The sequence below is a fragment of the Penicillium coprophilum genome, assembly GCF_028826855.1.
Source record: "Penicillium coprophilum strain IBT 35676 chromosome Unknown utg000004l_segment0_segment0, whole genome shotgun sequence".
Classification (NCBI taxonomy): Eukaryota; Fungi; Ascomycota; class Eurotiomycetes; order Eurotiales; family Aspergillaceae; genus Penicillium; species Penicillium coprophilum.
Window position 1 is genome coordinate 5,004,612 of NW_026622723.1, and position 23,421 is coordinate 5,028,032.

At 48.5% G+C, this 23,421-nt stretch overlaps 8 protein-coding genes across 8 annotated transcripts; 5 read left to right on the forward strand and 3 right to left on the reverse strand.

Annotated features, from left to right (window-relative positions):
- Positions 1–4,979: 4,979 nt before the first annotated feature.
- On the forward strand, positions 4,980–6,054 carry N7500_006328 (uncharacterized protein; the record flags this gene model as incomplete). The annotated part of the gene is made up of 5 exons (XM_056677472.1): positions 4,980–5,050; positions 5,183–5,417; positions 5,492–5,701; positions 5,776–5,877; positions 5,941–6,054. The coding sequence occupies 5 exons, from the start codon at positions 4,980–4,982 to the stop codon at positions 6,052–6,054; spliced, it is 732 nt and encodes a 243-aa protein (XP_056532472.1).
- Positions 6,055–7,894: 1,840 nt separating this feature from the next.
- N7500_006329 (uncharacterized protein) lies at positions 7,895–9,928 on the forward strand (the record flags this gene model as incomplete). The annotated part of the gene is made up of 3 exons (XM_056677473.1): positions 7,895–8,644; positions 8,704–8,806; positions 8,859–9,928. The coding sequence occupies 3 exons, from the start codon at positions 7,895–7,897 to the stop codon at positions 9,926–9,928; spliced, it is 1,923 nt and encodes a 640-aa protein (XP_056532473.1).
- Positions 9,929–11,107: 1,179 nt separating this feature from the next.
- On the reverse strand, positions 11,108–12,289 carry N7500_006330 (OB-fold domain-containing protein; the record flags this gene model as incomplete). The annotated part of the gene is given in 3 exon segments (XM_056677474.1): positions 11,108–11,674; positions 11,686–11,822; positions 12,157–12,289. The coding sequence occupies 3 exon segments, from the start codon at positions 12,287–12,289 to the stop codon at positions 11,108–11,110; spliced, it is 837 nt and encodes a 278-aa protein (XP_056532474.1).
- Positions 12,290–12,624: 335 nt separating this feature from the next.
- Positions 12,625–13,305, reverse strand: N7500_006331 (putative DRAP deaminase; the record flags this gene model as incomplete). Its single annotated transcript, XM_056677475.1, has 1 exon — positions 12,625–13,305. The coding sequence occupies one exon, from the start codon at positions 13,303–13,305 to the stop codon at positions 12,625–12,627; it is 681 nt and encodes a 226-aa protein (XP_056532475.1).
- Positions 13,306–13,693: 388 nt separating this feature from the next.
- N7500_006332 (DnaJ domain protein) lies at positions 13,694–14,644 on the forward strand (the record flags this gene model as incomplete). The annotated part of the gene is made up of 2 exons (XM_056677476.1): positions 13,694–13,847; positions 13,905–14,644. The coding sequence occupies 2 exons, from the start codon at positions 13,694–13,696 to the stop codon at positions 14,642–14,644; spliced, it is 894 nt and encodes a 297-aa protein (XP_056532476.1).
- Positions 14,645–15,215: 571 nt separating this feature from the next.
- N7500_006333 (universal stress protein family domain protein) lies at positions 15,216–17,290 on the forward strand (the record flags this gene model as incomplete). Its single annotated transcript, XM_056677477.1, has 4 exons — positions 15,216–16,149; positions 16,205–16,938; positions 17,001–17,062; positions 17,113–17,290. The coding sequence occupies 4 exons, from the start codon at positions 15,216–15,218 to the stop codon at positions 17,288–17,290; spliced, it is 1,908 nt and encodes a 635-aa protein (XP_056532477.1).
- A 629-nt stretch (positions 17,291–17,919) lies between these two features.
- Positions 17,920–19,838, forward strand: N7500_006334 (H(+)-transporting V1 sector ATPase subunit B; the record flags this gene model as incomplete). The annotated part of the gene is made up of 8 exons (XM_056677478.1): positions 17,920–18,018; positions 18,082–18,166; positions 18,233–18,252; positions 18,309–18,344; positions 18,400–18,561; positions 18,618–19,206; positions 19,265–19,483; positions 19,552–19,838. 8 exons carry the CDS (start codon positions 17,920–17,922, stop codon positions 19,836–19,838), a joined length of 1,497 nt encoding a protein of 498 aa, XP_056532478.1.
- A 598-nt stretch (positions 19,839–20,436) lies between these two features.
- Positions 20,437–22,755, reverse strand: trpB (tryptophan synthase TRP5; the record flags this gene model as incomplete). Its single annotated transcript, XM_056677479.1, has 3 exons — positions 20,437–22,168; positions 22,246–22,549; positions 22,620–22,755. 3 exons carry the CDS (start codon positions 22,753–22,755, stop codon positions 20,437–20,439), a joined length of 2,172 nt encoding a protein of 723 aa, XP_056532479.1.
- Between the last annotated feature and the right edge of the window lie 666 nt (positions 22,756–23,421).

Here is a 23,421-nt window from a genome sequence, read left to right on the forward strand (position 1 = left end):
CGGGCACGATACAATAAAAAGGAAAATCCAGAATAGGAGAAGACCCGTTCTGGTGGAAACTGGAGGGATCGGAGGACCGAGGGTGAGCCCCTGACACGGTGACAGCTTGAGCTCCTAGACGGGGCCGTGGAGACGGTAAATTAACGACTTTAGGTCGTTGCAGATCAGTCCACCGTGGCAAAATATGGACGAAGATGAGGTCAGTTGGATCTATGTATAAGAGAGAATCAAAATATAGTATAAGAGGATATGTATAAGAAAAAAGAAATGAAAGGAAAGAATAAAAGAGGCATCGCACACACATAAGGCGCATAGAGAGAGGGGGGGGTGTTTCTCTGGTATGAGAATTCGGACTTCAATACTGAATACTGAAATTATACGGAGTACCAAGCGAAAAAAACAAAAAAGAAAATAAACTGATTTACGAAAATAAACCAAACAAAAAAAACCAAAAACAATAAAGTGAAAATAACCCAAATAACCCAAATAACCCAAACAAACCAACCGAAACCAGCTAAATCCCCAAATAACGGGTTGATCCCGTCTCAACCAATGGGACGCTCATCATGGTAACGGGTACCTTATTTTACCATACAAAATCCCAGAGCTCAAACATGAACTCTGAGAAAAAGAAAAGTGACTCAATTATTTATTCTTTCCATACGGAGTACTCCGTCGGATGTTATACATATTCTATATGTTGATCATATCTGGATACCTGATTCCAGTGTATTTATCATCAGATGCACGGCGCCTAATAATTGAGGAGGTTGGGCATATAAATATGTGCAACCTGTAACCGTCGCCCACGCAGCCCTAATCTGCACTGTTTGGGGGGTCAGAAGAGGTTGGGCCGCCTTGGTAATTTATTAGACTCGAGCATTAGAATTGGCTGCCTCGAACTACTTTGTGTTACTTCAGGACTAACACATATTCAAACGTCTTCATTTACAAAGACATCTCATCTCAAATTTTGAAACAAAAGTACACACGAATCACCTTGCTTACCACATCTTTGTACGAGTCACTTCGATCGGAGATGTAGCTGGCTTCTCCGTTGACGTACCAGATGTACCATGTAAGATGTACTACCGCAGACACTCGCAGACTGGGCGAGAACAGCAAGGAGATTCCTGTCTACTTCATCATCGCATGTTGGTTATGTCATGTCCTACCTTCGGAGTTCTCCCCCTCTGCTAGTTGCATTCTCGCACGGAGATAGTAGAACACCGGTCTTACTGTTCGGCTCCTAACGGACAATCCTTGTTTCAGGCCTCGCGCATTTCTGGCTTATTAGCTTGAATACTTGTTCGCCGGCCATCCTGTTGTCTCGTTTTTTTTTTTCTTTTTTCGCGCCACCCTGATCTCCTGATGCATCGGATAGAAGAGGTATCTCACTGCCTCTTCTCTGACTGATCCTCCGACTGGTTGAGGCCAATCATACGGACTAAACCGGGGTTGGTTGCTGGCATGGCCATGTGGAAGCGAATAATTCAACTAGGTTCACGGGTGGACGGAAAGGTTCGCGGGATAGAAACGCATGTACGGAGTACATAGCTTAGGCCGCAGTGAGCTGGGAGTTGCATATGATGGGTTCTCTTCTCTTTGTTCAAAGGTACACGGGTCTAGCCCCCCGTATGCTTGGGAGATCATTGACGGATTTTCCCCAGCCATCTCCGATTGGGAACGGCGTAGGATTCGCTTCACATTCGGGTTTCTTTGTTGAGATCCCGTCTCAAAGACATGTTAGAGTGCCTGTTGCCATGGATGCGGGATGTGATTACAAAATTCAAGAGTCTGGTATGGAGCATATGTACTCTGTATGGTCAAATAGACTTAATCAAAGTGATGACAGTAAAATCATAAACCAAGCCCGTTAGAGCTCTTTTGCGGCAAGTCTCTAACCGCATCATTTCGGTCACTCCACTAACTTCAAGGCGCGATCCAACACAGACGTGGGAAAATCATACGTGATCGAACTGGGGCCCAACTTTTACAACATACTCCGTACGGAGTACACAGTAATTACCTGCAGGAAGCGGGATGGAATGCACCTGTCAGATGGACGAACCCTGGGGCAACCGTTATGGCCGGTCCCAGATTCATTCTGCAAGGCTGATTTGAATAGAAATTGATCAGTCTATTTCAACTCATCAACTCATAACATGCCACTGTTTCAATGTTCGGGGTTCGCCCCTGATTCGATCTTTACATATTTGACATCCCAATATAACGCAAATCCAAGGGCCGTACCGAAACGAAACCAAGGTTCGAACTTAGTGGGCCGACCTACTTTTTTTTTGGATATTTTTCTCTAGACCGCACAATAGTCAGACTACAATATATTTAGGAAGAGAAAAAAAACAAGACGTGGAGTACGGAAGATATTGTACACACCGCGTACAATATACCGATAGGAATCGTACTCCGTACTCCGCACACCGAATACAGAGACAATAGTCACTCAATCCACTTTCTCTCACTTTCGAGTTGTGATTCGTTCAGTGGGGCTTATTACTCCACAAGCACTAACCGTAAGCCAATTATCACCTACCAAAGATCAGTAGTACGATGGAGTCTATGCGCTAACAATGCCATTGGCTCCATCACGAAAAGAAAATCCACTCCATCCAGTTATTGTGCCTATAATGACGCTCCAGCATCCCTCACAAACGCCTAGTCACGCACCGTCAATTCGGGGGAAAACGGAATTCTCCACAGTGGGCTCATCCAGGCCCAGTCCATATACTCGCGGAGGGCGCGGAGAGCCCCTATAGGGGGGAGGAGTGCAGTGTCGCCACTTGGGAAAGGAAACTATTTGCTTCCCAAACTGCCGGGAGGCGCCGTGTTCCTTTGGCCTTCGAGAAGGCGGTTCCTGGCAATGTGATCATCAAATATTCAAATATTCAAATTTATTGCGAGGCAACGGTCTCTGAATGGTTATGCCTTGAGATGGGGTCATTTGCTTAGACGGCTAGCTCCATATGTTGTAAAGCGAGAGGTTGTTGGGGGCAAATCCGCCTCTCTTGCTTCGTTGCCCCCCTAACAGACCCCCTTCTCCGGAAATAAACACGCTGACAAACGAACACACGATCCCAAGGATGTTCGTACCGAACTTCCTAATGAACTTTCTAGCCACCGTTGGCAAATTACTTCGAGGTTTAGACCTTCGACTCTCGGCACTACCTTCGATATTAAATTGCGGCCCACTCCAAACGCCGAAACGTCTGTGTGAATTTCCAGAAGCCGTGGAAGCCGCGGGACAACCCCTTGATCGCTGGAACTGTCAGATCTGAGTCCAGTAGATTATCCGTCCCAACTGCGCACGAGGGGCCTAATTTAGCTTGAAATGGTCCTCGGTACTTAATTTCTTTCGTTGGAATGTCATGAAAAGTGGTCCCACTGTCACTGCAGTAACCCTTACATTTTAGCTCGACAACAGACGAAGTAATATATGAAGCTTTTGCGAATCGGGAAGGTGTCTACAGCAGAACACACACCAACAGATAGTCTGTACTTGCAGAATTACCTAGCACTAGCCCTCAATCCTACCTAGTGAGAGGATTCTACTGTGGCAGTGCCACTTACTGCATGTCATAGATCTTCTTTGTGTCCTATTCCGGCTCCGGGTATATTTAGATCGCCAGCTAAGGCGGCCGCAATGACTTGCGTACCACGGTAATGTATCTACATTGTGAAGTGATAGATGCCCCTCCTTCCTCCCCTGTCCCTTTCATGCTGGCCTAACTGGGTCCTCCATGTGTGTCATACCTAACTAGCTTCATCCATTGCTCTGGGAACTAATGTCCGTGGTCCGGTTGGGTTTGAAACTAGCCCCTGTTTAGATTGGGGGATGCCCCTATAGTGTATCTAGAGAATATCATTTATGCTTCTAATTAGGGAATTTCTCCGCTTCTTCTATGGTTTTCTAGAACGAAAATAGAGTAGTCTCACATCTGGGTGCCTTGATGGGAGGTGAGACTGCTGTTTGGCTTAATGTCACTCCTTTCTTTGTGGAAGGAGCTGGAAGGGGTCTGTTTACTATACCCGCCTATCCATCATTGCCTTACTAAGGAATAGACTTGGTAATTTCCAAGTCAGCCTTCATCGTGTCATATGTTTTCTTTTTCCGAAACTCATTACCTAAAACTCAAAAGAGCCTTGGGATAGTCGGCGGCTGATGCGGCCTGTTCATACCTTTTTAGTGGTGTGTGGCAATGCTTTGCAAGATCGTTTTGGTATCTGCTCATATAGACTTTAGAGATGTCCTTTTTCAATATTTCCCCCTATTGCTCTGGGGTTGTCGCTAGCATGACAAAAAGAATCAGCGGTAAGATATAGAGAAATAGCGAAGAGGGTTGTAAGATGCGGTGCATCGAAGTAATGTGAGAATGGATGTCAGTTGAAGATTTTACTACCTTGGAGACGCTTTTCAAGAGAATCTTTTCGGCAGTGTCTGTTGTAGCCCTAAGCAATAGACTCGATGTCCAAGATGACCTTCATTGTGTTGCGTGTTTGCTTTCCGGCACACAATGCCCTTCATGTTGTTTGTTGAGGGCTTTGATTTGTAGTGTTTGCATGGTACCTACATGCTTAGCTGTGTGCTCAGCTATCACATATCTACTTCAGAGTTAATACTTTGAACTGCCTCTCCCTTCCAGCACCAATTTGATCTTTATTTCTTCAGTCCTTCTTTTCCGCAGAGCCCCAAAGCCAAAAGAGCAAGCGAAACAATATTTGTGATAGAAAAGCAAATTCGAGGTGATTGAAGAGACCAGCCCAAAACCCTCACTTTCGGAAAGACCAACCCACGCAGCTTCCTCACTGTGCCTCCCCCTGTCAGTATAAATCAACTGCCCTTCCCTCTCTGTTTCTCTTCATCTCTCCTCTTCAATAGCTACAAGCCCTGTGCGCACATCCGGTGAATTTATGCTATTTACTTACCTGGGTCTTCTGGCTTTCTGAACTACCATTTGACCATGCCTCAGCGACGGAAATGGGTCCCCTTGAATCCGTTTGCGCGGGGATACACACAGGAAATCAGAGAAGCGTCTGTTAACGAAATCCCATTTCCAGAAGCCAGGCAATTGCTAACAACGGATCGATAGCGTGGACCGAATGCCAATCCCAAACGAGTCAGTATTCTTCATCTGTCTTGGTACTCACCTGCTCATCGTCATAGGATCAAATGTTGCGTCTGCAAACGGCGTCGCCCAAAATCCCAGTACTCGAGCAATCAGCTCAACTTCCTCCGCCAGGCAATATTCGAACTTGGCTACAGTAGCATTCGTGACCAACAGGTTGCTAAATGTGGTCCATGCACAAATGCTCAGGTTTGTGAGGAACTGTGCCACCATTGCGGCCACTACCGTGCCATTGATCAATTCGCCAGGAATCAAAGGAATCGTGAGAGTCCGGTGTGTTCTGTTTTTTATTCTTGAGCTATGAAAGCATAAACTTCGACTGTTTCTAATACTTAGTTTTTCAATAGCTCTGCCAGCCCTGCATGAACTATCAGATGTCCCTCGATCCCATTAATCAACCTCTTGCAATCGCAGATAAAGTTGCGGTTGGGGAAATGGGAAAGAATGAGGAAGAGGAACCCAACTCCGAGTCTGCAGCTCACTCTGGATCTGTGGCTCTGTCTGGGTCTGCGGGATGCCCTGAGTCTGTCGATCTCTCAGGCTCTCTGGGTCAGCCGGTAAGTGATCAGAACTATGTGATACATCAGCTCTGGCCAAACGTTGGTTACTCATATATATATTTTTACTACAGGAGGAGAGCCTGAAGCGTGGCATCGAGAAAGCTCTTGTCCTGCGTGACGATTCCTCGGATAGTGATGGTAATACAAAGCGAGGGGGCTTTGCAAAAGTGAAGGTGGGTGAATGTATCCCAACAATACTTATAAATCAGGTTTTGACAAAACTTCATATCGTGTAGGCGCACCGACCTCGTCAACAGCCTGTTCCCGATCCCGAGCCTGCCCCAGGCTGGGCACCTGGCACCCGCAAGTTTAATGATGGCACTCCTTGGAAAGGAGGAAGATTCCTCTAGTCGTTTCCACCACGCTAGGCTGCACCTAGTATTGCAGTCCGCAGATTCCTCTTCTTCCCAAGCCGTGCCGTACATTTCCTACAAACGACACTCGGGCTATAATCGACGATGCTTCTATTTATGGGAAGTGTGGCTGCAAGCATATGCCAGGCCATGCCTAATATTGCACGTCGCGGCTTGCTCTTCATCGTCGCTTTATCTCATCTCTGCAGTGCACCGGATTTCTCGTTCGCATTTGCGTGCACAAGGTTCGACTCCTGCGTATCTTCCCATGAAGTCCCCCTATCCACATTAGCTTTTTTTTTTTTTTTTTTTTTTTTTTTGTTGTTTTTTCAGGAAGGCGAGCTTCCAGTGATTCCAGTCCCGGAACTGCTGCATGCTGTACCTGGGACCTTTTTCATCTTCCAAGTGACAGGGCTTATTTTCCGGGTTGGGGGGAGGGTCATCCAAGTCCGCACCTAACATAACCCTGTTGACTGTGCCTTTTCTTTTGCTTTCTTTAATGGAGTACAGAGGGCTGGCTATATCTTATGAGGAGTCAGGTACCAATCCAAGTTTAGTTTTGTTTTCTTGAAATGGGACAGGAGGTACAGAGTAGTAGCGCCATGGTTATGACATCGGTGGTTCCGTTGACCCACCTACTATAAATAAGCCCCCAGTAGAGTGCATCACTATACAACATAATCATTATTCAGGCATGTTCCAGCTGTTTCTGGTAGACGGGATGGCTAGAGGGACAATGTCAAGCACCTTGTATCTGAGGTATCCGATCAACAATTTATTCCTAATAATGGTATCAAATCAAAATGTGAGAATGAAAAGGCAGTCCTACATAATATTTAGACAGCCCTCAAGGCCACAATGAGTTGTGGATTGGAACCCAACCGCCGGATCCCAGCCGAGATTTGGTGATGACATAGCTCGATCTTTGCAATTATGTCCTTCACAACTCTGATAGGTGCAAGGAGAAACTGTAATACATACACCGCATGGAAGATGCATGTATCGCAGTGCACAGTGACCACTGAGCTCATTGTATTGAATTCACCGCTCGCTCTGCCTTTGAAGTGCTTCCTATAGAGTACTTAACTTGCTATATCATTCCTCTGATAAAAGTTTCTATAAACCCATAATAAGCTAGCCGAGTATATAAAAGCAAAATAGCTCGCATATGCGACCATTGTGCTGAGCGATATAGGACTCGAATACTTTGGGTATCCGGTCGGTATCAATATATTATAGACATTTCAAGTATGATCCCACTACGATGTCCTTTTCAATATACAATACATCATCCATATGACTAGAAGTACCTCGCCATTTGTCGATTAATTTTCAGCTGTAGTAGCCTAGGAAACCACGAAAGTGCCCAGTCTTTGGCAATAAAAGCTAATAGGATCATAAAGCTTTCAGTGGTTGCTATGCACTGCGATATGCATGCTCCATCTGCCGATCGTGTCGCTCTAACCCAGTCTAGCGATATGACAGAACATGTGTGGGACTTTAATATAACAAAGGGCTAATAAATTAAAGAGCAATGTGACGTCGAGGGAGTACAAAGAGAAAGAATCTTAAACCTATCTTGCACTTGGTGACGATGTGATCGCCACAACGTTTCACTCGCCCCCCCACTAGCCCCTCCACCATAATATTGGTAATTCGTAACCTCTCCCAGATCTGCATTTTCTCTTCCTAGAGCTTCCCCAAATCGACTCCTTTACTTGCAGCGGAGGATTACACATTTTTGTGCTATCAGATCAACCTACCCATATCTCACCTCCCGAACCCCTGCATGGCCTACAATGGAAATTACCCCAGAGATACCTATCAAACGGGTAAAATGAACCCAGATCCTAACGAACATGGGTACTCGCAGCCACCTCCATATTCATCCTACCATGAACAAACCCACTTGAATATGCCGCAGCCACAGGTGCCGTGGACTGGTTCGCGGGCCCCAAGCCCAACCCCAGAGCCATACAGTTACTCTGAATCCCAGCGCTCTTCCCCAAACATGAGCACTGGACATATCGATGATGCAGTGAGCTCCGCATTTCACAATAGCGGCTCCACAGATTACCTATCCCCGGAAATTCTATCACAGATTACAGCGACAGTGATCCAGCAGCTTAAGACAACTGGGTTAGACAACCTACATGGATCGGGTGCGCCCCCGCCCCGTTCGCAATCGCAACAGCCACCATGGCAAACGGATACCTCTTTGCAGCCGAACGCAGAGTCCTCTGGTATACCCTCTCAGCGAAGCAGTTCAATCCCCCCGCCCAGTTCAGCCGCCGACAATATCCATACTGGGAATTTCCAACCATACATCTCCCCCAGTCACACTGGTGATAGTCGTCTCAGCCCCAAAGCTACTCCTGATCCCCTTGCAAAAAGACGCGGTTCTGTATCGAGTCAGAATAGTGATCTGAGTCAGCATAGCCACAAGGCAGAGCGCCCAAAACCTCCAGATCGGGACGCTACCGCTATGGAGATGACCACCCTGGAGCGGATTTGGGGAAAACTATTTGAGGATGGTAAAGCGACCAAGAGGCTTGGCCAGTTTTTACGTGGGATTGCAGTCCATCTGGTATGTGAAATTTATGTCTGCTCGTATGGAATATGAATTTTGATCGCTAACTTGAGTAGATTGAGGACTATCCGCCGGGAAATACTCTTGTTATTCCCCCTCACAAGCTGCAAAAGTTCTATCGTGATACTCACGATCCAAATGACCCTTATCCATGGCAAGGTTGGTGCTTTGATCTGTTCATTGACATGCCATATTCTAACCAAATATCTAGACATTTTTGACGATCGTACATCTTCGATTTCCAGACTTTTCCGCGAAATCAAAGTCGAACATCACCTCGTCCAAGATGACATAGAAAAGCGCCCAGACATCCCAGGTCTAACACCCAAAGGCTTCGAGACGTGGGCCACCTTGATGATCCTCGCGAACCCAGGGCGCGAATACGAGCGGCTCCAAAAAGCAGTCCTCCACATGCCCATTAACAACCCAGATGACAGGAAAGAGCGCTTCCCAAAAGAACTCCCGCGCCGCCTCTTCCCAGAAATTGGAGATATCGCAATCAGAGAAGACATCGAGGAGCGTATGATGGTCCACTGCGGCGTCGATCTACCATACATCACCCCGGAAGAGCGCAATCAATCCGCCTCCCGACCGACCCGATCATCCACCACGACCGCATCACCCACAGAGCGTACTCACTCATACGAGCGAGGCCGACCCCGCGCCCCAGGCTCGACTCCAAGACCAGCCCAACAACCACAACCAAGACCCGTCTCGAGTGTCATCACCGACGACGAAGAAGATGAACCCACCCCCTCAGTGCCAATCGAGCGCGAACGCAAGCCCTACAGCGCCAATCCAGGCGTGGGCAAAGTTTACGATGAATCAGGCTCAGGCCGCAGCCATGCGAGCTCCTTTTCCACGCCCCGGCCCACAGACTCTACCTACAAGGCACAGGCATCGGGACCAAGTTCAACACACCGCATGTCCGAGTCCTATGACCGCGATCCACATTACTCACGCTCCGGATCTGGTCATTCTGCTGATAAGCGGTTCTCACATGATTCCCGCAGCTCGTCGCAAAGCGTGAAGCACCGCAGTGGTGACTATAGGCATTCAGAGGGTGACTTGCATGGTCGTGATCATTCGGCTAGATATGCGGGACTATCGGCGCATGATTTGGCGTATACCGAGTCGCCTGCTGCGAACCTGTCTGAGGATGATGGGCGCAGGTATCACCGCGGTAGCCGGGGTAACGATGATGAGTATTATCGCGGAAGTGGGCAGAAGGGAGGGTCTGGGCCTTGGTATGATAAGTATGACAAGTATGCATACCGTTGAGGTGTGTTTGTTTTATATACTGGTGTCTTTAGTTTGCTTTTGGTGATTACTGTATGTCAGTGTTTTTTTCTGTTCTGCTCTGACTCTCTATCTGAACTGTTGGTCTTGCTTCTGATTCTGATTCTTTTGGCGTTGCATGGATACGAATATACCCCTTCTTTCTGGGGTTGTGTATGATTGACGATATATTATGTGATTGATGTTTTGTTCTGATCCAAATACATGAGATTATACTCAAGATATCAATCTTCACACCTCCTTCCTCATCCGAGCATCATACCTTGTCAGTTGCTGGGGGATCCCACCTCAATTTCATCTCTCTTGTCGCTCTCACTCTCCCCTCACTTCTCTCTCACCTGAAACCCTCCTTTTCCTTTATCAATTACTACTTCCCCAATCTACGCCAAGGCCCACGCCGGGATCATTGAGCAAGACCCAGAGTGGAGAAAGGTGTTGAAAAGACTGAGCCCTTTCAAAACATTGGAAGAGTCTTACCAAGCCTTCAAGGAGTTATACAAACAACGGATCAAAGACAAAATGGGTTCATCAGAGGTCGAAGAGATGGACCAGGAACTAAGCGTTCCAGGAAACGCAGGTTCCATTCTCCTTAGTGACGATCCCAGCCGTTGTCCTACTCCAGGAGCGAATACGACCTGATCCAGTCCCATCCTCTCAACCTGATAAATGGGATTCGACGATTTCAAGGGTCAGCTCGGCCAGTAAACAATGAAACTATCATACATCAGAGTTGTTTTTTTTTTTTTTTGTGTTTTTTTTGACTTGCGAAAACCACTTTGTTGAATCTCTCGGGGATCAATCCCAGTCTGAAAGGCAACCAGAACTCTCCCTCCCATCCCAGCACATGTTGATCTTATATCTCGGGATCGGGATTGGGAATGAAAAGTGAATTCTGAGAGCATAATTGCCAGTGGGATATCAGGCCCAGTGTCAGCTAATCGACATAGAAGGAACCATTTTAAGGACATTGCTCATTGCTCAGTGGAGAGTGATTGGATCTGCCTAGGTGATCTTTGAATGTTCACATTCGAGGGGGGGTTATAGTATATTCCCTGTATTGGGTTGCGTCTTCCAATTTATATATGTTCTCAAACAGAAGGAAATTAGTGGTAGAAAAGGAGATTGAATCAGTCTCTCGCAGGTACCGAAGTGGAATTCATCTCATCCTGCGCCAAACCCAAACTTCCTCATAACTCTCTTTCCATCCTCTCTAATCTCCCTAAGCTCTTGCTCCCTCTCATACTCTTCCTTCTCATACCGGCGTGCAATAGCCTTGGCGTGTCTCTCCTCCCGTTCAACCTTTTTCCTTGCAACTCTTTCCGCACGCCTCTTATCCTCCAGCGTGCGCTCGTCATCCCTCTCGGCATCAGCACGCAACGTCTCAATCTCCTCATCAGTCAGCACCCACGGCACAGACAAGACCTCAATAAGGAACCGCAGACGGGTATCCAAAAACTGCATTTCGGTGTTCGTATCACGCACGATCCAGAAACGTTCAAGATTTAATTGCATCTGTAAGCGGAAGGTTGACAGTGTCCCTTTGACCCGGACTAGCGTTCCTGGTTGGAGAGCTGAGATGTCTATCTCGTCGCGGTCTTTGGAGGTCAAGTGCGTTGTTTGAACAAGGCTGGTGGCTGTTGGCGCTGTGAGAAAGAATGAGGACCATTCTGGTTGTTCTGAATCTGTGGCGAGGATTTTTTGACTAGTGGTGCTGGGTTTTGGTTCGGTCTTTTTAGTACGGCTATATCGATTGTTGCGCCGCTACTGTCGTCTAGTGTTAGGATTGTGCGCCATGGGAAATCAGTTCGCGCCACTATGACGCCTACGAGGCTGACGAATTGAATTGGGTGGTTGTTGTAGAAAAACATATTTTGGCCTGTGGGGGTTTGTTAGTTAATTTGCTTTTACAACATGCAGAGATAGTCTTGGCTGGTTTTGGTTGGGGGAAATATGGGGTAATAGGAAGACAGAATATATTTGGATATGTCGGAAAGCCATGGCAGAGAGCATTGTGACATAGGAAGTTCACGTGTATTGAAAAGGCAGTATCGACAGCCGGATGGGAAGTATCAAATGGACTTCATCACACTAGTGCCTCTCTTCCGAGCCTTCACGCTAGAGGACCCCAAAATATGCACTTGCGGGCTAGGCGCGTCGATCTCCGGGGGCACAAAAATTTTGCAGCAAGCTCGGAAAGAGAAAGAACATACCCACAAAGTTGCTTGATCTTCGGAGACGATGCACATCAGCTGCACCCATTTTCACCCAGGTAAAGTGCGTTGGTGATGCCTTGAAGCAGAACGCGGGATAGAATACAAGGCTCTCATTGTTGACAGTTGCCATTGGGTCATCTTTTTTCTCGGGATGTTCTTTTTTGAAAATATTGAGATATCAGGGTTTCATGCTGGACTGGAAACTGGAACTCGCGTTGAAAGGCAGGTTGATGTCACGTGATCATATATAGATAATGTCAGTTGCGCGTTATTTCGTATTTGCTCGAGGCAAGTATTCTGTGTATCTTCAGATGGAGTTCCGAGATGTATCTTGATGATACATCTATTGATCTACTGCATAATTCTCGAGATGGCCTTCAACTAACCGAAAATGGCACTGGAGCACATACTAATTGCTGCTTTCTGTCAGCGCTACTTTTAATACTCAAGCATACCCCACAATCTTTATAGATAGACATGCTTATCCCCCTCCATCATCCTCTTCAACGGATTCCTCGGCATCGCCTCCTGCCTCTTCCTCTCCTCAGCACTGATGTCATCAACATTAGTCTCCTTCTCTCCCAATGCGGCCCTGACCTCCTTCTCCGCATTGTCGTGCCCCGCAAAAGCAACAGTTAAAATCTCCCTTTCCAAGCCACTAACATGCTCCCATTCAATGCCAGCCTGAGTTAACATCCGACACCCCTCAGACTCGCCAACAAACGTGCCAGGCTCCTTGACTCCAAAATAAACCTTATGGATACCCTCTCGCCCGCCCTCCGCTGTCTGCGTGATGCGCTGCACACATGGCGTATTCCCAGACAGCCGCTTCCCGCACGGCTCCATCGTCACATACATGACAAGCTTGCGTCCGGGCTCAACGGGGAGGACTTCGCTCACTTTATCGTCGGGGACATTGTGTACTGCAGCGTAGTTGGCGAAGCAGCATTGCTCTGCATGTGTGTTGCCTGCGAGCTCCATTGTGTACCCCGTCGAGAGGATCCGGTCGTCTTTGAAGGTGGGATCGTTGTCTCTCCGGGATATGAGGACTGCGCCAACTCGAAAATTGGTAGGTCTTGGGGGTGATTTTTCCGCTAGGGAGAGGCATTCTTTCATGTAGGGCATGTGAGGGGAGGTAGTCGTCATAGTGAGTGATGTCAATTGCGATTGGGTTGGGTTTCTCAGTTGGGAGCGAAATGGGCAAGGTTGTTGTTTAATATGTAAAATGAGGATTTTGACTATTAATCGAATGCTCTGTGTAGGTCTTGGAATCAGAACTGAGTGAAGTGGCGCTGTCGAGCTTGGGGTATGTACTTGAAAGTGGATTGATAGGCCAGGCGGGAAGCAGCAGCAGAATGACGAAATGGCCCCGTCGCGTCTAAATCGCGTTCCGTTTCTAGAGTGTAGTTACCACTCTTATTGGTCTTTCATCTATTACATTGTGATCCAGCTTAATATATCTTGATCGTGCTCAGCTCTTGCCCCTAGTACTCGAGCGACCCACAAACACCTATAGCGTCACCGAGAACTCACAATGGCGAAAACCGCGAAATCTGAAAATCATGCCTCAGACCAAGAGATGCCGTCTGTTGAGGAAGATCTCTACAAGATTCTAGGTGTTGCATCCGACGCAACCCCAGAAGCCATCAAAACTGCATACAAAAAGAGCGCTCTCAGAAACCATCCCGGTATGAAAACCTCCGCAGGTCCGAAAAAAGCATCAAAGATACTAACCTTAAGAGTAGACAAGGTGAGCGAAGAAGCTCGCGCAGACGCTAACGCAAAATTCCAACGAATCGCTCTGGCATACGGAGTACTCTCTGATGCGCGCCGACGAAGCGTGTATGACCGAACCGGCAGCACAGACGAAGCTTTTGGCGAAGATGGCGACTTCAACTGGATGGACTTCTACCGCGAACAACTATCGGCAATGCTCGACTCCCGGGCGATATCGGACTTCCAGAAAAAATACCAAAACTCAGACGAGGAGAGAAAGGACCTGCTCGCTGCGTATGAGACGCACGAGGGCAACATGGATGATATCTACGATACCGTGATGCTGTCTAATGTACTAGACGACGATGAAAGGTTCCGCGGTATCATTGATCAGGCCATTGCGGATGGGGAAGTGCAAGATTACGAGCGATATTCCAAAGAGCCCGAGAAGAAGAAACAGCAGCGCGTGAAGAAGGCGCAGAAGGAGGCGCGGGAGGCGGAGAAGTTGGGGAAGGAGATTGAGAATAAGAAGAAGAAAGCTGGGGCTTCGGCTAAGAGCTCGAAGGCTGCAGTGAATGAGGATGATCTTCTAGCTATTATCACTAAGCGCCAACAGGACCGTGGTGCAGGCTTCCTCGCTCGTTTAGAGGAGAAGTATGCGCAGCCTGGGAAGAAACGTGGTGTTGATGATGAGCCCCCCGAGGAAGCTTTTGCTGCTGTTGGGGCTCGAAAGGGAACAAAACCTAAGTCGAAGAGGGCTAAGGCTTGAATGCGGTCTTTGTTCTCTATAGTCATGTGTCATGTCTAGGCGTTTATCATGAGTCTAATATGAGTTCTGTAATTGCATACCACAATGCCCTTTCATTCCTCTGGCTAATCTACAAAGAAAGTCCTCTAACATAACACCCCAAAAATATGTGCAGGCAAGACTATATCCGAGAAGATGTCATAGAATATGAATGTGTGTATTTTAAACAGACATGGTAGAAGATAAAAGATGCAGCCACTGTGGCTGCAGTTAAAAGCCTCACCTTGGGCTCCTTCTCCCAATCTCCCCTTTTGCTTTTCTATTCTACTTTTCAACCCCAAGACCATACTGCAGAATCCAATTGCTGAATATTGGACAAAGACAAGTATCAAATGTCGACTGGACTTGTGATTTTTCCAATTGTGTACACTGTGTTAGATGCCAGGACCTATTTTCTTGAATTTTTACTGATCCATTGCAGGTTATGACCCATTCCTAACACCGTCATAACAGGGTGATCTACTCCGTACTCCACATTCCTCAGTGCTTGGCGGAGTTGAATGCTGAGTTCCCCACCCGGAGGCGGTACGCAATGTCATACCACACTGGAACTTCTCCTGAACATCAAAGCTTGAATGGTACTATATCAACCCCGATAAACGAGAAACCATCGGGCATAAGCCGCACTCTACAGAACTTGCTGATCGCCCCGTCCATAAGTGGCGCGACAACCTATTCGCTTAGAGGCGGAACCCGCAGCCCAGTCGAGCCACTCGTATCCTCGCCTTTGCGCATCAGTTCCTCAGATATGGCATCCGCTCCAAGCTCGCCGGAGAGGCACACTGCAGATCTTGAGGCTTCTCGTAGATCGTCCGACCAGGCTGTTGATACTGTCCGCTCAACCTCGCGTCGCCTGAGTATTAATGGTGGTGCAAAATCTGATGTCGCTTCTACTTCTCCGGAGCAAACGCACTCCAAAAAGCGATTTTTGCAGGCTCGAGATAGGTCGCAGAGCCGCAAGGGTGTGGCTGCTATCATGTCCGGCCGTCTTTTCCCGAGAAGCTTTTCCCGTGGCAGAGACAGAGACTCATCACGGGGATCTTCCCAGCGTGGATCGTCTCTCGAAGCCCATTCTTCTGCTTCGCCGGAACGGGGTCGCCCTAGTTCGTCCAGCAGTCATTCTGTTCACGTTGAAAACTCGACGCCCGCCCCTGTTGATTCTGAAAAGTCGTTGAACATGCACGGCACATTCAGCAAGTCAGACGAGACCCTAGCTAAACCTCATGAAAGCGTGCCTGATTATATCAAACCGACACCGGTGGAGCACGGAGGGGAGCGACTAGCCAAGGATGTCTTTGATCGGGACAAGAACATGATCGAAAGCAGTGAAGATGAAGATACTTCGAGCGACGAAGACAGCACTCTGGACGGCGAACGAGGCCGCAGGAAAAAGAAGCACTCGGATATCACATCTATAACGCCAAGCGACTTCGAAAAATCCAACAATTCGAAGCAATTCGAAGAACGTATGTTGACTTCTGTTCAATGGGAAATCCAACGTACTAATTTTGCATCTCATAGAAAAAACTTCCGAAAATCCAAGTGCACGACAAGAGAAGAGACCGCGAAAATCTGCTTTGAAGGCTGTTGTCCATCCACAGACCAGTTTCGACATACCCACCCCGCGTGTTCAGTCAGTGGCTGGCACACCTTACGGCTCAGAGGATGAAGCCGAGATCGGTGACATCCATCGTGCACAGAAGCTTGGTATTTCCATGTCAGCTATTGATAACGGTGTGCACAACCGATCCATCCGTACAATTGTCCGCGGGAACTTCTCAGGTTCACAAGATGATGGAAGCCGCCGTCGTCGCCGGAAATATCTTATCGCAACCGACTTGAGTGAAGAGTCGGTATATGCCCTTGAGTGGACTATTGGAACGGTTCTAAGAGATGGAGACACGATATTCGCCATCTACGCGATACATGAGGACTCCACTACTACGTCAGCGGTGCAGGTCGGTGAAGGTGCCAAAGTAATGAAGGATGCAACGGCTGTCATTGGCACCCAGACGAAAGAAGCAACTCAGAATCATGCATCCCGTACGATCCTAGGTCGGCTTGGCTCTGGTACTGCTAGCAGGACACATTCTGCTGATTCTCGGGCATCGTCAATAGCCGAAGCGGAACGGGTGAGAGCAGTCGAGACTGTGTCTCAGACTTGTGTGAACCTGCTACGAAAAACGGTCTTGCAGGTCCGTATTGCTGTGGAAGTGATCCACTGCAAGAACCCGAAGTCTATGATCACTGAAGCTGTAAGTATTTTCTTCGCTCCCAGCATTGCTGCCTACCAATTCATACTTACATTGTCTTTCAGATTGATGAGCTTGAGCCCACACTCGTTATCGTGGGTGCCAGAGGTCAGAGTGCACTTAAAGGGTGAGTGACACTTGATCCTCTTGTTTAATTGAGGCTAACCTTACATTCAGTGTCCTTCTTGGCTCGTTCTCCAACTATCTTCTATCTAATTCCTCTGTACCGGTAATGGTTGCCCGTCGAAAGCTGAAGAGGCATACATGGAAAGAAAAGCTCAAGGGCACTGCGAATGTGCGCCTATCCAACAATCTAATTACCCCGAAGAGTCTAGCTCAAGCCAAAGTGGACTGATTCAATGCACTCTATTTTCGTGTCTTTACTCTCTCTGGCTTTCATTTTCCTGGATGATGGCGAAGCGCCTATCTTGCGAATGGTGCATTAGATCTGGATTCTCAGTGTCTCTATTTAATGCGTATGGATACCCTGCTCTTAATGAGCTCAAGATCTCACACTATGATGGCTTACAGTCTCTTTTCTTTTGACGAAATTCTCGTTGATAATTGTTATTGCTTCGGAGTTTCGGTATTAACATTGCACGCTATCGGCGCAATCTTGTTCTTAATTGCTTAGTGAACAACATACATACATACATTACACCTTAGATAAAAGACGTCCACCTCGGCTGGACTTTATACCCCGTAAATCATGGATAAATTCCTGCGCTATTGCTTCATCCATAATGTAAGTGTTCTATATGTATGGCTGGCAATCGAAGATATACCTCAGGCTTTGGTCTAGTCCACGTCGGGCTTAGCCCGCCCAAGAAACCAGGACCCGGCCCACGCAATCTTGGACCTCATCACGTGCAACGTCACCGCCCGAGCTCCCCATCGAGACAGCTAGACCAACCCCCAGGTCCCACATTTGCTCTCTCCTCCATCCTTGCCCTTCTACTCTGAATTCGGAGGATCAGATTCGCCATGGCCGACTTTATTGACCCCCGGATGTCCTCCATCAAGCCCCGGTTCCGCTACAATACCATCGGAGGCATCAACGGACCGCTGGTTATCCTCGACAATGTGAGTTGACGTAGGGTTGGACGATATAGCAACTATAAGCTAATTATTTACACCCACAAACAGATCAAATTCCCGCGCTATAACGAAATTGTCTCCTTGACACTTAGCGATGGCACAGAGCGCAGTGGTCAAGTGTTGGAAGCCAGAGGTCCGTTCCCCACATTCTACTGTTTAGTCTAGGAGTATGTGAGCTGACTGCTATATTTTCAAATAGGAAACCGAGCTGTTGTGCAGGTGCGGACTAAGATCTGACCCCTAATATTCAAGACATTAACGTCGCTGTCAACTAGGTGTTCGAAGGCACTTCCGGTATCGATGTGAAGAAGGTACAATCACCCGTGGGAATGATTCGAATATGGGATATACTGACAGATCGGTCAGACCAAAGTCGAGTTCACCGGCCACAGCTTGAAGCTTGGTGTTTCCGAGGACATGTTGGGTCGAACATTCGACGGTTCGGGACGAGCTATCGACAAGGGTCCTAAGGTGTTAGCGGAGGATTACCTGGATATCAACGGCCAGCCTATCAACCCCTACTCGCGAGTATGCGCACTTCCACCTATATGAGACCCAGTACAGGAAGCTAATGGATGGACAAGGTGTACCCCGAGGAAATTATCTCCACCGGTATCTCCGCCATCGACACGATGAACTCTATTGCCCGTGGACAGAAGATCCCGATTTTCTCAGCTGCCGGTCTACCCCACTCAGAAGTTGCTGCTCAGATCGCCCGCCAAGCAAGTCTGGCAAAGCCTACTAAAGACGTTCACGATGGCCACGAGGAGAACTTCTCTATTGTCTTCGCCGCTATGGGTGTGAATATGGAGACTGCCCGTTTCTTCAAGCGCGACTTCGAGGAGAACGGAAGTATGGAACGTGTCACTTTGTTCCTGAACTTGGCCAACGATCCTACTATTGAGCGTATCATTACTCCTCGTCTTGCCCTGACCACCGCCGAATACTACGCCTACCAGCTCGAGAAGCACGTTCTGGTTATTATGACTGACATGTCCGCCTACTGTGATGCCCTACGTGAAGTCTCCGCTGCCAGAGAAGAAGTCCCCGGTCGTCGTGGTTACCCCGGTTACATGTACACAGATTTGTCCACCCTTTACGAGCGAGCTGGACGAGTCGAGGGCCGTAATGGTTCCATCACACAGATTCCTATTCTGACCATGCCTAACGATGGTGCGTTGTTCAAGCTATTCGTTCCCAAGCCGAACTTCACTAACCAATACTCATGCAGATATCACCCACCCCATTCCCGATTTGACTGGTTACATTACCGAAGGCCAGATCTTCATTGACCGTCAGCTCGATAACCGCGGTATCTACCCACCAATCAACGTCCTGCCCTCTCTATCACGTCTGATGAAGTCCGCCATCGGCGAGGGCCGCACCCGCAAGGACCATGGAGACGTGTCCAACCAGCTGTACGCCAAGTATGCCATTGGTCGTGATGCCGGTAAGCAACCCAGCCCAAAGAATACCCTATTCCACAATTCCAAAAAAACATCTAACAACCCCAACCAGCCGCCATGAAAGCCGTCGTCGGAGAGGAAGCCCTCTCCTCGGAGGACAAGCTCTCCCTCGAATTCCTCGAAAAGTTCGAGCGCACCTTCATCAGTCAGTCTCCCTACGAGGCGCGCACTATCGAAGAATCCCTCGATCTCGCCTGGAACCTCCTCCGCATCTACCCCAAGGAACTCCTCAACCGTGTCCCCAAGCGCACTCTCGACGAGTTCTACGCTCGCCACGCACGTAAGATTCCTAACAAGGATACCCACGATAACTCGCATGAGAACCTGATCGACGCATGAGGCGGTGCTGTGTGAAGAGAATCCTGGGTCTTGAGACTATGTTGAAGTAAACTATCGCCGGGGTTTCTATTTTAGTGCGATGTGGAAGTGGAAAGCCTCAGAGCGACCTGGCGAGGGGATTTAATAGGCCCTATTTTTGTCGATGTCAATTGCATATACTCCTATCTTTTGTTTTGCGGTTGTTCGTATTTTTTTTTGGTTGTTTTCTCTTGGTTCGTTGATACATTATCGAATCTATTTCAGGGCTGATTTTGCTCTCTATAAAACATGGAATGGTTCATTGATTTTGTGTGTATGGTGGTATTTTCGAACCTAAAGCTATCTATGTACGGTTATGAAGACAGTTTGAAAAGAGGGAAAAAGTAAAACCGAGAAAGTGATATCAATCGGTGAAGGATATCAATGTGTATTTTTTTCTTTTTCTAATTTCTAACCAAAAAGAATGAAAAAAAAAGTCTGCAAGAACGCTTTTCCATAACCATCCCGCAATGTAGAGCATAAAAGCATCAAGAATCATGAAACCCTCTGGCAAAAGAGAGGACCGAAAAAAAATATGGAACAATACGGGGGAAAACCACTCAGAAAGGCTGGAAAGCGCCTAGAAGCGCAGATCCCAGCCGATCTTAGGGCCCAGTCGGGGGAGCTCGTCAGCCACCTGCTGCACATCCTTGTCACCGCGACCGCTCAGGTTGAGCACAATATTCTTGCCCTTGCCCATGGCCTTGGCTGTTTCCATGACACCCCAGACGGCGTGCGAGGACTCCAGAGCGGGGATAATACCCTCGTGTTGGGCGAGGGCACGGAAACCAGCGAGGGCCTGGCTGTCGTCAGCGGCGATGAAAGTGGCACGGTTGTTGTCTTTCCAGTTGCTCAGCTCGGGGCCGACACCGGGGTAGTCAAGACCGGCGGAAATCGAGTGGGTTTCGGAGATCTGGCCATGCTCGTTCTGCAGTACGTAGGTGCGAACACCGTGGAGGACACCGTGAGAACCTCCAGAGAGGGTAGCAGAGTGGCGGTTGGTATCAACACCATCACCGGCAGCCTCGACACCGATGAGCTTGACACTCGGGTCGTTGGAGAAGGGGTAGAACATTCCAACGGCGTTACTACCACCACCAACACAGGCGATAACGGCATCTGGAAGCTTGCCAATCTGGGCCTGCATCTGCTCCTTTGTCTCGTTTCCGATCACAGACTGGAAGGTGCGGACGATAGTAGGGAAGGGATGAGGACCAATAGCGGAGCCGATGATGTAGTGGGTAGTATCAAGTTCAACCACCCAAGCGCGGAGAGCCTCGTTGACGGCATCACGAAGGGTGCGGCTGCCGGCCTCGACAGCAACGACGGAGGCACCAAGGAGCTTCATGCGGAAGACATTAAGGCCCTGACGACGCACGTCCTCGGCACCCATGAAAACCGTGCACTTCATACCAAACTTGGCACAAACAGTGGCGGTAGCAACACCGTGCTGACCAGCACCAGTCTCGGCGATGATGCGGGTCTTGCCAAGGCGACGAGCAATCAAAATCTGTCCAAGAGCATTGTTGATCTTGTGGCTTCCAGTGTGGTTAAGATCCTCACGCTTCAACCAGATGTTGGCACCGCCAACGTGGTCAGTCAAACGCTGAGCCATGTGAAGGCTGCTGGGGCGGCCCATGTAGGGATAGTAGGAGCGGAATTCTTCCCAAAACTTAGGGTCGTTGTTAGCGACGTCGAAGCCGCGCTCAAGCTCAGCTAAACAATCCATCAGAGACTCGGGGACATACTGTCCACCGAACTCGCCGAAGCGAGAGGGTTGGGAGGAGACATCCTTTGTGACGTTGAGTGCCTCAATTTGATCAGCGAGACCAGGTCCGGCGGGGGTATCGGCATCGGTGATGACTTTGCTGGGGTGGACCTGAGCGGTAGGCTGGGCCTTCTCAATGGCCTCGATAACGTTGATTTCGCGAGTGAAGGCACCGGTGGCATCACGCTCACGCTTGCGTCCAGTGATGCTGGACAGGTACTCTTCGGCAGCCTTGGCTGCCTGCCCAGCAGGAGCCTTGCCAACGCAAGTGATAATTTGGCTGCCGATGACGACACCCTCAGCCTGGTCCTGGACGGACAGGAAGTGCTCACGAGTGCTGACACCGAATCCCAGTGCAGCAGGGACGTTGCCTGAGTATTCGTGAACCCGGCTCAAAAGTTCGGGGATGTTGGCGCTCAGTGATCCGGTGGCACCGGTCACACCCATGCGGGAAACGACGTAGATGAAGCTGTCGGCGATCTTGCAGAGGAGACGCATGCGAGCATCTGAAGTGGCGGGGGCGATGAGAGGGACGTATGAGAGACTGGAATTGGGTAAGCATTCGGACCATCATAGACAAGTAGTGAATATTTCAAAACAAGAAAAAATCAAACCACTCACCCAGCGCTCGAGCAGAGGTCACGGAAACGGACAGCCTCCTCCGGGGGCAAGTCGACCATAATGAAACCATTGACACCAGCCTCTTTGCAGTCACGGAGCATACGCTCCTCACCATACTTGAGGACGGGGTTGAAGTAACCCATGAGCATCAAAGGGGTCTGCAGACCGCGCTTGCGGGCAGTGCGGACAAGGTCAAGGACAGTAGTAAGAGTAACACCATTCTCAAGGGCCTTGGTGTTGGCCGTCTGGATAGTGGGACCATCAGCGATGGGGTCTGTAAAGGGAATGCCAAGCTCAATGATATCTGTGATGTGACCCCGGAATGTTAGTAAAGACCATGCCTTTAAGCAACTTTCACTTGAGTTTTGGATTACCGGCGCCGCCATTCTCAAGACCAAGGAGGATATCAACTGCCTCCTCAACAGTGGGGTATCCTGCGGTGATGTAGGCCACAAGGGCCGCGCGCTTCTGCGCCTTGCACTTCGCGAATGTCTGCTTGATAGCTTCCATAGTGAAAGGCGATGTGCGAGTGGCGGGGCAAAAGAGTGTGGTGATAAGAAGAAAGGGAAGAGACCAATGGAAGGCAAACAGTCCCTATATATATATGCAGAGTTGGGATAAGTCACACCTGGATGCTTAAGTGAGGGATGGGGTAAGATGATGTTATAAAAAAGCAAACCGTCTGTTATGAGTCAACTGTAACTGCCCTTTTTCGAGGCCGGTGTCGCTGGGCCCCGCAAGTCACGTGTTTCGATAAGATAATCTGTCAGCTGACCTTATCGTGCCTGACTCGGGAGGGACCTCGGGTTGGATGTAGGTAGGGTTGATCTACTCACGTGACGTGGTTCACCATCCAGGATGAAGTTGTTTATTACTTCCTTCGTACAATGAACAACGTATGTTTACAATGGGTTATATGAAAAGAATCTGATGATTTACTTGCAACAAATAAGACCCAGAAGAGGTAAAATAAAGGCAAAAAAGTTGGATGACGAACGGTCCAACCGTTCAAGTCCCGAACGCCAGAACAATGCAGTAGGTAGTAAGTGACAACAACCCTCAGCTGAAGTAACAAGAAGTGGTAAACACCAAATCAACTCCGAACAAAAATTCAAACAGGGAAGTCAAAGTAAACAGAGATCAGAGGGGAAGAGCTGAGACTAGAGGAGGACTCCA